This window comes from Cylas formicarius, unplaced genomic scaffold (genome assembly GCF_029955315.1).
Source record: "Cylas formicarius isolate icCylForm1 unplaced genomic scaffold, icCylForm1.1 PGA_scaffold_1__22_contigs__length_36826433, whole genome shotgun sequence".
NCBI lineage: Eukaryota > Metazoa > Arthropoda > Insecta > Coleoptera > Brentidae > Cylas > Cylas formicarius.
This window is the reverse complement of record NW_026844264.1, coordinates 21936590-21948758: the sequence shown is the minus strand read 5'-3', so window position 1 is coordinate 21948758 and position 12169 is coordinate 21936590. Positions and strand designations below refer to the sequence as shown.

At 35.6% G+C, this 12169-nt stretch overlaps 1 protein-coding gene across 1 annotated transcript in view; it reads left to right on the top strand.

Moving 5' to 3' along the window:
• The window catches only part of LOC132696303 (filamin-C), a 30448-nt gene that overhangs the window by 8939 nt on the left and 9340 nt on the right, over window positions 1-12169 (top strand). Inside the window, exons 5-11 of the mRNA XM_060661054.1 lie at window positions 1103-1324; window positions 4961-5108; window positions 5385-5935; window positions 6712-7061; window positions 7395-7540; window positions 8834-9333; window positions 10084-10268. Of these exons, the coding sequence (XP_060517037.1) occupies window positions 1103-1324; window positions 4961-5108; window positions 5385-5935; window positions 6712-7061; window positions 7395-7540; window positions 8834-9333; window positions 10084-10268 (2102 nt within the window). The remainder of the gene's footprint in view (window positions 1-1102; window positions 1325-4960; window positions 5109-5384; window positions 5936-6711; window positions 7062-7394; window positions 7541-8833; window positions 9334-10083; window positions 10269-12169) is intronic.

Genomic DNA, 12169 nt, shown 5'->3' with positions numbered 1-12169 from the left:
CTGGGAAAAAACATTGTTACGACGAATGGCAGATTTCAGTTGGTGCCAAACATGTTCAATTTGATTAAATATACACAGTGGTAAGGTGGAAGCCTTAAAACTGTATGCCCTAGATTTTTCGCATAATCACAGACGTAAGGAAGTGTAAAAAAAACGCGCCATCAAAAAGAGGTAAGAGAATAACTATTTTCCATGCTGGCTCTAAAGATGGTTGGATTCCAAATGGACTTTCTCTGTCTGCGAAAAATATTAAAGATTCTTCTCTGAATTACCATGAAGACACCCCCTACATATATTTTCACGGATATTATACCAAAAAGCAATTAATTGAGGTTCTGCAAAGCTTGAACCTACAATTATGCAAAAAATCTAGGGCATACAGTTTTAAGGCTTCCTCCACCTTACCACTGTATACTTAATCCCATTGAACATGTTTGGTACCAACTGAAATCTGCCATTCGTCATAACAATGTTTTTTCCCGTGTTAACTCCAATGTCCTCAAACCGAAGTTTTTAACATCCCTCCACAAAGTTGGGCAAATTCTGTTAAACGTATAGAAAAAGCAACAATCATATATCCATATTGCAAATAATATAGAACGAATAATAATTAGAACAGGCGATGATAGCGATAGTGATACTGATATGTTATGTGAATAATTTAAAGTAATTTAAGTAGGTAATAAAGATAATTTGTAATTTTATTTTAGATTTAAACATAAAACGTAAATAAATAAATAAATATTGTTTAGTATCTTTCCTAACAAAACCTCAAATAATTAAATTCTAAGCAAACCTGTTTGGCCACATTTCATTCTTACAGCTTGTCCGAGTCTTTCCTTAATTCGTATCAGTTAGTCACTTTCGTATATCTGTGAACAGACTTTACTGCAAGAAACAGAAAGCCGTAAACTTTTCTTTTATTTATCATTTTGTCTATTCAGTTTTCCCAGTTTGTCACACTTTTAAAACGGCTGATATTTTATTTCGAAAATGACGTTATCAGTAAATTATGAAGCTATTAATTTTCAATTCAAATATGTGTGGCAGAGATTATTTTTTTGGCTGAAATTGTTAATTAAACTTGTTTATAAAATTATAGGTTACTGTCGGTACCGTGGCTCGCGGGACAGTAGGCAGACCTGTCACCTTTTCGGTGGATGCCAGCGAGGCCGGCGAGGGTAACTTGGAAATTACAATTTCCGCTCGAGGACTTAATATACCGACACAAGTGCATCCCCAAGGAAATGCAAGATTTGCAGTCAGTTTCGTTCCGGCCGAGGCCTGCGACCACGTCGTCAATGTCGCATTTAATAAAAGACCGGTTAGTTTAATTTATAATAATACCTACTTTTAAACAAATATACAATGAATAGCAGAAAATTCTGTGTTTGATAACATATTACCTAAACCACTTCAATTAGACTTTAAGAAGGGTTAATTTATTATATATCTGCAGTTTTTTGATTTGAAAACCTTTAGCGAAGGCAATTTTCAATTTCTATTTATTAACAAGGTTTAAATATTTTCAGCGCATTGAATTGATATTTTCTAAACCACCTTTACATCTCCATTATCACTGTTACTAATAGTACTTCGGAAAGTTAAATATAAAGAAGCTCGAATAGCGATAATAAATACGAGGTGTGTTCAAAAAGTAAGGTATTTGTAACTGGGGCGGGGCTACGTAACATTCGATCTTTGATATATTTTTTTTATGTTGGTACATATGTCCCAAACATATGTTCACAGTTTCAGACAGTTTGCAAGTTTACTTTTTTTTTATAAGACAGAAGCATTAGACGTGTTTTGTGAGCTCAGCAAATTTCTGCTGGAACAAAGAATTGGCATAATTTTTTTTGTAAAAAATGGAATACAGTGCTGCAAAACACTTGAAATGTTGACAGCGGCATATGTTGAGCAAAAAAAAATGTTTACAAGTGATGAAAGCTGTTCCGAGAAGACGCCGATGACGAATTTCGCTCTGGACGCCCCAGCACATCAATAACTGATGAAAGCGTTGAAGAAGTGAAATAAATGCTGTTGAAAAATCGTTGAATCGCTATTAGAGAAATGGCTGAAGACGTCGGCATCTCAGTTGTCTCGTGCAATGTATTCTTTTCCGAAGTTTTAGCCATGAAACGTGTAGCAGCAAAATTTGTTCCGAAACTGCCTAATTTTGAACAAAAGGACCGCCGAAGGAGCATCGCTCAAATGCTGTTAAACGATGTCAATGATGATCCTGATATGCCCAAACAGGTCATAACTGGTGACGAGTCATGCGTACATGGTTATGACGAAACCAAAAACCAGTTGCCACAATAGATAAACCCAGAATCGCCGAGACCAAAAAAAGCACGTCAAGTTCGAACAATATCAATGTTTTGCTTACTGTTTTCTTTGATTATCGTAGCGTAGTACATCAAGGGTTCTTACCACAAGGTCGGGCGGTCAACAAAGAGTATTAACTTAAACTTATGCTCCGTTTGGGAGAAGCAATACAAAGAAAACTTCTGGAATTGTGGGAAAACAATTCATGGAACTTGCCTCAGCCATCATATTCATCGAATATAGCTCACTGCCACTTTTCCCTGTTCCCAAAAACTCAAGAAACCCATGAAATGGAACGATTGACTTGATAAAGAAAAAATCGCTGGACAAACTCAAGGCTATATTAGAAAGTGCTTACCAGAAGTGCTTCGAGGATTAGAAAAAACGTTGAAACAAGTGTGGTATATCTGAGGGATTATTTTGCGAGGGACAACATTAATTTTGATGAATGAGAAAATACTTTTTGATCAAACTTAAGAAAGTTACTTTATTTTTTGAACACACCTCATATGCTGAAATATGCTACTTAAAGAAAGTGCCACTAAGTACACTAAGAAATTATCTTTACTGTTAGAAAACAAAATATTGCACAAGCGATACAACATTGGGAAGGGTTTTTCGCACTTCGTTGGAATACCAAGAATACTCTGACTTATTTATACTTAAAACTGATGTTACACCAACCACATGAAGACATTGTTTAAAACATCCAACTAAAATGTTTTCCACCAGCTTATGTTGCCTTCCTTATTGGTTGGTCAAACAAGAAACAGCAGGGGCATTTCTGGAGTTTTATGTTTATTGGTTACAAATATAATAGCTATCTACCCTGTGTACTTCGGCATGAAATTGCATTGCTATTAGGATCAGTCAATATAAGTTTGCCAATTAATACTTTATACACAAAATTCCAAAATAAGATTTTTTTAATCTACATATTAATTTTGCAACCGTTGAATTTTCCTAAAGTCGTGTGAGCGTATTTCACTTATACCACGATTTTGCAAAATTTGGTAAATTTATTTTGCAAATTGTTATTAATGTTTCAATTAAATGTTCCAATCCATTTTGGGGTACACTTAAAAACTCTTGTTGTTGCCTCTGAAGCGTCTATTGATGAGCGTGACCTTGTAAGTAATTTATTGTAAAATTTAATTTAATTTAATTCACGCTCTATATTTTTTAAGTTGATCAATTGGTTAATAGTACACCTCCCTACCATTGAGAGGAAGCAAAATCTGGTTACACCTTTCATTGTGCTGAAAGAACCAACAATAATAAAAATAAAAATACCGTTTTAATATATTTGTTTGGATATTTGCCCTACATAAAACATTTTTAGAATGTTTCAGTTAATAAGCAAATGGACCCGATTGTAAATATTATTTTCCGGAAAGTCAAATAAATCAGGTAAAATCATACTAACTTGTTTAATGTTTAATGGTGAACTTCATAAATCCTCGCTTTTAACGCTGAAAAGATTTGGAGACTTTTGAAGACGATGATTGATTCTCATGAACGTTGCGATCACTTGTTCTCCTAGAATTCAGTAGGCTATGAATGACTGCCAACCTATATCTTAAGAATGCCGATCATTCGTATCCACTTAATATTTTCCTTTCAATATAAACCTTTACCACAGGTCTGCTATCTGAATCATTTACTTCTTTTAATGGGTTTTGTTAACCTCCAATAGATTTCTGCCCCGAAATTATAAGATGAACCACAAAAGATTTTCAGTTTTTTCAGCGCTAAAATTAAAATGGGACACTAAATAAAACACAGATTCATTTTCTGCTATTTGGAGCGCATTTACAGCTTCCGTGTCGCAGAAATTAACATCAAAATGAGAGCTTCGAGCAATATGCTTTACTATAACAAATTTAGCTTATTGTGTTATGCATGAAATATACTAAAATATGAATTAATGAAAAATGAATAAAAAATATTTAATATACGCGTTTTTAATTGTTTTTTGAAAACCGGATTTTGTTTTGGCCACAATAAATGCCCAATTTTGCCAGGTTTATACGAAACACGAAAATTACAACATTGAAATTTAAAAGTCAATTATATTAAATATCGAGTGCTTTTGTGTAGAGAGTTCCTTTAATAAGAAATAGGGTTTTATCTCCATTATCTTTTGGTACTAACAAAACAAAGAAATCACTCAAAAATAAATAAATAAATAATAATACTCTTTTCTCTCTCTTTTCTTTGCGTGTGTCGAGTTGAATCATAATAATTATTATAAGTATGATAATAAAGTCACCTTAGACTTTTCGGTGCAGTTTTGAAATCAATTTTTAGTAGAACAACTAAATATCAAATATGATGGTATATATGTTTGAAATCAGGGAAAAAATTCTTATTAAATAGACAAAGTCACATATGAGTGTTTACTTGTGTTTGTGAGAGTCATACGGAAGAAAGTGATAATACAGAAGAAAAGCAAACTTTTTTTTATATTTAATTGTTTTTTGTCTTATAATTAACTCTTTAGGTAAGGTGCATAATATAAAACAACACCTTGTATAGAGCCCTCACGGTTATTGAAATAATAAGTATAGTGTAGTTTTCTGTTTGTTGTGGATTAATTGATTTATTTATAACTTTAACAAAAAAATAGGTAGAAGGGTGTCCGTTAATCGTAAATGTGGGAGGAAGTGGAACCGGACCTAGCGTCACTTTGCCTGGTCCAGGGCCGGTAAATCGACCTACAACCGTTTTGATAAACCATCCTGGAAGATTGGAAGATATTGAAGTCAATGTTGAAGGTAAAATTAATTCAGTGTGAAATTTTCAGTAAAACCTCTATTACTTGTGATTTTAGATAATCCTTAAAATTTAAATAAATGAAATTTTGTTATGTGATGAGTACTTTCCCGAATCGAGATATAAATATTTATACGCTATTAATCAGTATATGTTAGAGTTCAATTCAATGCAAATTTCAGTACTTGATATTTACGCTAACCCAAACTACAGTCGAATTTTCAAGCAATTATCATTAGGGAGCGACCCTCGTAGTTTTGATAGAAAGAACATTTCAGGACCGGCAGGGCAGGCAGTACCAACCCAAGTACACTCTCTCGGCAACGATCAGTTTCAAGCGGAATTCGTACCCAGAGTTGTGGGCGAGCATCGCATCAGTGTATTAGTATGTGGTGTGCCAACTGCTGGTAGCCCATACGCAGCAAAAGTTTACGACGTTAAAGCAATCAATGTCAAGGAAGCACCAAACGGTGTAGTTGGTAAACCTGTAACGTTCTTAGTCGAAACAAGTCAAGCCGGTCCAGGAAACCTAGAAGTCACGGTCAACGGGGGACTGGTACCTACGACTGCTCAAGCGCAAGGTCCGCACACTTATGCTATTTCTTTCACTCCCAGAGAAGCGACTATTTATTCAGTGGATTTGAGATTTAATGGTCAAGACGTTCCCGGTAGTCCGTTTAAGTGCAATGTCGCACCCGCCGCGAGAATCATAGGTCCAGAAGTATTGGACAAGGTGTCCGTTGGAAAACCTTGCACTTTCGTTGTCGAAAGTCCAAGAGCGCCCATCGTTGAGGTTCTGGGTCCTTCACGAAGGTTACTGGCTACACAAGTGAGTTTGAATGCTTATATGTACTTTGTCCATAACCGTAAACGGAACGAACCAAAACCGTGTGCAATTGTGTTGGTTTTTATTTTTAATTCTACCTGATAATCAGATTTATTGTTTTGGCTCCAATTTTATCACAGTTCTTGAAAATTTTGAAATTTTTTGGAGACCAAATCACTTTCGCTCTTACCAGATGTAGAGACAACCTTCTAGTAATCATTAAAATTTTTCAATATGCAAAAGGCAAAACTAGTCGAACCATGACAAAAAATATCTTCTCTCTTCTCATATTTCCTAAGATGCGAAAGAATAAAGTACAAAATTAACAATCCAGTTTCACTGTTACATCATGATACAATATTCGGTGACAATAAAGCTGTGAACCAGATATGACGGAAAGGTACCTACCAGAGACCCACTTCTCAAGTCTACCGTTAAACAAAATAAACACAGAAACTTGACATCTCTCGTAGGAACACGTTCCTCCACAAAACGCCTTAATAATCAGCAAAATAAGTATTGGAAATGTAACTGCTAAACTTGTTCTGTATATCATCCATGAAAGTTCTAATGGAGAGACCAAATCAATTTTTTTATAAAAACGATTTGGATGGCAATTTTCTATAAAAAAAATTGAGGAACTTGCTAAAATGAAAACGAATTAAATTGTCCACAATTGAAGAAATTTTTTAATTTTTTCGAAACGGTATAGATGTCGAAAACGCACCATGAAAATGTACGCATGTTCTATTCAACACTAAATTTGTATTGTATTCTAGATCAATCCGCAACTTGATGCTATTGGAAAATTCGAAGTATGCTTCACTCCGATCGACGTGGGTGATCACAGTGTCGAAGTGCGTTTACCAGGTGGTCACATAGAAGGCAGTCCTTTCCTCGTGAAAGCTTACGACGCCAGTAGAGTGACCGTCACCGACATCACTGATGGAGTAGTTGGTAAACCGGTTTCGTTCAGCATAAATGCCTCGCAAGCGGGTGCCGGCAATTTGGAAATCATAGTCGCAGTAGGGGGGAGAAACGTGCCCAATTTTGTCCAAAGCGAAGGGAACGCCAGATTTAAAGTCAACTTTAAACCTACTGAGGCAGCCACCCATACATTGAGTGTCAGGTAAAATATATTTGGGAGAATAACGGAGTATGCACAGGGTATTATCTTGATTCGGGTTTAAAGGCCGTCGTCGATTGGAATTACTTCCTAACGTTTCGCTAGCACGAGTGGCGAGCTTCTTCAGAGGTCCTTCCATCTCCGATGTTGGACGTAGACTGAACATCGGAGATGGAAGGACCTCTGAAGAAGCTCGCCACTCGTGCTAGCGAAACGTTAGGAAGTAATTCCAATCGACGACGGCCTTTAAACCCGAATCAAGATAATAGCTTATCAACGGGCAGCGAGAGCCTTAACCAATTTATCGGAGTATGCACAAGTGAAATTTCGCGTTAGGTTTAATGGACAGCCCGTACCTGGATCTCCGTTCAGTTGCAAGGTGAATCCGGGAAACATTCAACCTAGGGTACCCGTATCGGGTTCAGGAGTGCAGTTGGCGTCTGTTGACGCTCCGGCGGAAGTGAAAATTGAAGGAGTCACAGGTAAATCTAGGTCGATTCTACGTTAATTTTACAATTATTTTTAAGAAATTTCACTAAGTTTCGCGATTTGATGTTCACAATAGAACAAACTTCACCGTTAATAATTTTTGACATTAGTTAGTTAATGTTAATATTAGTTTGGAGTTAATTATTGGGAGTCGTAGTCAATTTTATTTATTGTTGAAAGTTTGGTGCTTTTGGTGCTCGATATTATGCTCGAACATTTTTGAGACATTCAGACTGGGACTTAAGAATGAAAGTGGCCAAACATAAACCTAAAATGCTGATGAATTTGGAGAGAGAATTAGGGAAATATTCAATAACTCAATATAATGATGTCATTGCATGTCAAACTGGACAGTGCCTACTAATTGAAAGTGACCTAAATCGAAATATGTCAAACTGCTGTTCAACTCAAAAATTCAAATTTGTGTCTATCTAGTAAAATAATGAGTGTTGCCAAAATCACACTATACATAAATAGTGTATTAAGTAATAAGTGTGATAAACGGCCCTTGAGTCACAAGTTCAATAAACGAGTGACTTAAAAAGTTATACCAAACGTTTTGCACATTGCACAGTTTCGCAAAACAACATGTAATCTCTGTAAAATAACCAATAATATACCAATCTAGCTTGCTGAAAGTGTCATTTTATCATGTCAGTTTCGTTTCCCACGGATCCGAGCCACTTCGGACATTTCCGGGATATTGCCACACGGGTTTGGGAGCAATCGGATGTTTTCGTGTCAGTGAATGTATTCGTGTTGTTTTGCAAAAATGTACCCAACAACTAACAGTTTATTTATTATTTGGTATTAATTTGTCCTGTGAAATATAATATATCTCTTTTAATATATTCTTGCATGTACAAAAATGGGAAGACACAAAAAAAGTCAACTTTAGATTAATTTCAGTCATCAAAAAAATGTGCAGTAGCTATATTATAACTATAGTATAAATTATATTTTTTAAGTTGTTAAGTTGTTTAAGTTTTCAAATATCAGGATCACGACACTGAACCCTTTCTTAAGTTTTGACAGAAGTTCAACAATTAAAAACTGTTACATGGACTTTTAAGGTCGCAGCGTGTGTGAACTTTTTAAACTTCACATGGTACACATTTTTCATGGCCCAAATTAATCAGTTTTTTAAATTGCCTATTTAAATTAAAATTAGTTTTGTTCTGGTGTTTAACTAGCAGGGTCACAGTATATAGTGTACAAGTATCGAAAAATGTTATAGAACAAAATCTTGCTTGATATATTTTAAAATATGAACCATATTTTCCTAGCTGGGCAGCTGCAGGTTGTGGTGACTGCACCCACAGGCAAAATTTTGCCGGTAAAATTATCAGCTACCGGTGATGTTCACACCGCCGTCTTCGTCCCGGAAATGGTCGGCAGACATTCGGTGGCAATTTTGATTAATGACCAACACGTTATCGGATCACCCTTCAGCTGCAACGTATACGACGTAAACAAAGTGATAGTGACCGGACCTTCGGGCCGTAAAAACGACGTTAATCGGAATGTCGGAGACCTCAACGTCAAGGAATTCGGCCCCGCCGAAATTGGAAAGGCGGTAACTTTTAGTGTCGACGCGGCCCAAGCCGGAGAAGGGACGCTTGAATTGGTCGTTTCGACTCAACAAGCCACGATTAAAGCGGAAGTGGTAGCATGCGCGAGAGGGTTATACAACGTCACTTTTGTACCCTTGACTGCGGAAGAACATTTCGTCAATATTACGTTTAACGATATTTCCGTAATAGGTAGTCCCTTCCACTGTACTGTGGTAAGTTCAAGTATGACTCACTGTCTAATATGTCTCCTATGTATATCCATCTCTCATCACATTCAGCTCTCTAGAGTCATATAATTTTTGAAGGGTAGGTCTGTGATCCTTTTGCTAACGTTTCTCTTCCAATACTTGAAGGTCGCCTCAACAACAATGTTAAGGTCTCTTGGCGATTTCTTACACTCTTGCATCGAAACGATTTAGCTGTCTGCAGTGCTCCACGGCATGATGCTTTCAATATAAATTATTTCTCTATAAGTATCTTTGAACAGATCTTAGTGCTATGGACTTTCACGTGGAATATAGTTGTTCCTATTTTCCTCTTTTAACAGTGTCAATCCGATTTATTTTACCTCACAAATATTAACCGTTTCATCAAATGATGCCATAGATATTCAGAAGACTTCATGGTTCCTCTTCACCACCAATGTTTGGCTGTAAATTAGATGATCTCATTATAATGTTGCCAACAGTTTTAACTTATTTATTTCAACGGTCCCAAAAAATGAAAAGAATCGTTATATAGGTGCCGAAACATACTTTTTCTCTGCCTATAAATAAAATGTAAAAAAATATTTGTTTTTTGGATTATATTTTATATAAATTTATTTTTCTAAATTTCAAAATTCACATATTTGCATTTCAGGATAACAACGAAGTGTTTTGACAATTGAATCTTGTAGTGACATTATCTTGTAGTACTCTCTGTTTTCTTGGGTCGCAGTAATTAAATGAAGATTTTTTTAGAACGAGGCAACACAATACATTCAAATCGGCGCTTTATACTCCGTCGACCTGCCAACTATAAATTATCGACTGGAAATTAAGGATCCTGCAAATCTAAACGTTAAATATGTGGTTAGCAATTACAAAGCCGAATTTGCTTTAACCCAAACGGGAAATTATAAAGTCAACATGTACAAAGAATCGGAGTAAGTGTTTACTTTATCCCAAATTGGCTATCCTCTATCGCCATCGCTAACTTGAAACCATGGCGACAGTTCTATGAAAGGCTATTCTAATAACCAGTGAATGAAAAATGTATTGTTTGAAATTTGCAAGATTGCATAAAACTGTGGAAGATTTTGCGATGAAAATCTATGCCGAATCGACATAAGTGTTTGATATGTCCCTCTGTAGTGCTTGCAGGACGTCCAAATTGGACACTTTTAAAGGAAAACTTTTTACAAACCAGGTGGACGATAACTGATGCTCATTTTTAGACCTTATTTTTCATAAAAAATGCAATCTATTATCGAGTTATAGAGGGTGCTTTTGACAAACTTGCATTGAAAAAAATGCGTTTTTTGCTATGGAAATATTTCTTTTTCTTCTACGAAAACATTTCCAAAGCAACTTTTTACGTAATATTGCATGTATAAAAATTTTCAACATTAACTCAGATTTTTTCACTCTTTATATTTTTGAATAACGGAAAGTACCTTAAAATTACCTTTTCAAAAATATATCACACTTGATATTTTGCTCGAACCCTATTTGAAATACATAGTTTAGATAACAAGTGGCTACTGGTAGTTGTCAACTTGTCGTTTTATCTGTAAAGCAACGGGAATTTTCGTAAAGTTCCAACCAGCTTCGGAGCCCGCATCTAATTGCCACATCCAACGGACATTTTCTGCTGTTATCATCCTTTCTTGACGGTATCGTGGCTATCAAACCAGGTCTCATCTAAATATCTGGTGGGGACGTTTTTTGTACAAATTTCTGGGATTTTCCTCAAATCTCTTATCCTCCATTCCGAAATTCTTCTTGATTACATCAAAACTTGTTTGATTACAAAACTTGATAGTTTTGTAATCAAACCAATTCTTCGTATGAACGCACGCAAAGTCTCTTGGCAACAATCAATGATCAAAACACTACGCAACTCTTCATGTAAAGTTTGAAAATTGTTAAAACAATATTCTTCTGATGCGCATCATATATCAGGCTCACTATTCCGGCATGTAGACTTTTTGGGATCTCACGATCTTTCCGCGTTTTTCTTTCTTGGACACCATTCACAACTATGTCACGTAAGGTGTTTTAGTCATCTCGGACGTCAATTTTATGGCTCCACTTTCTCCAGATGTCCATTTCAGAAACAGAAACACATTTAAAAATACAATTTTGGCAGCAACCGGCAAATTTCTCCGAGTCTTTGATCCATAATCGTTGATGATGTCTATCATCAACGATTATTACGTCATGGACCACAATCTCAACTTCTTCGTCGCTGGACATCACAAGTGACTAACAAAATTGAATCATGTTAGTATTTGGTATGAAATAAATTGTAATAAAATGTATATGGTAACAGCATACATACAGCACACTCCGATTTCACCAACCCCATCCAAAATATCCATTATAAATCAATATCAAATCAATTATCTACATAAGATTTTGCATTGCTTTCCTAGGAAAATACTATAGAGTCATTATGTTAAACCCTTAATTGGAAATCAGTTTAAGCTTTTGCAATGTGATCATATCGGCAAATTCAACTTGAAATCGAGCTGCCTCAAGTAGAGACTCTTTTAGGAAGATTTATAAAAAGCACACTAATATGAATTAATGTAATAGTTTAATCAAAAAAAATTTCCCTACGCTGAAAATACAACAGTCCGCAAGGCATAGTTCTCTTCGAATAACATCTTAAATACGGCCTTGGCTGAAAAGAATGGTCCCTTCCCCTCTATAACAGGTGTGGTACTATTTTACTAGGTCACATTTTCTCAGGAACCCCTGTCCAAAATCAACGAAAAACACTCGTGTCATTTTAAGTTCTTTTCATTTATTCAAAAATGTACAGGTTCTCCCATATAAAACA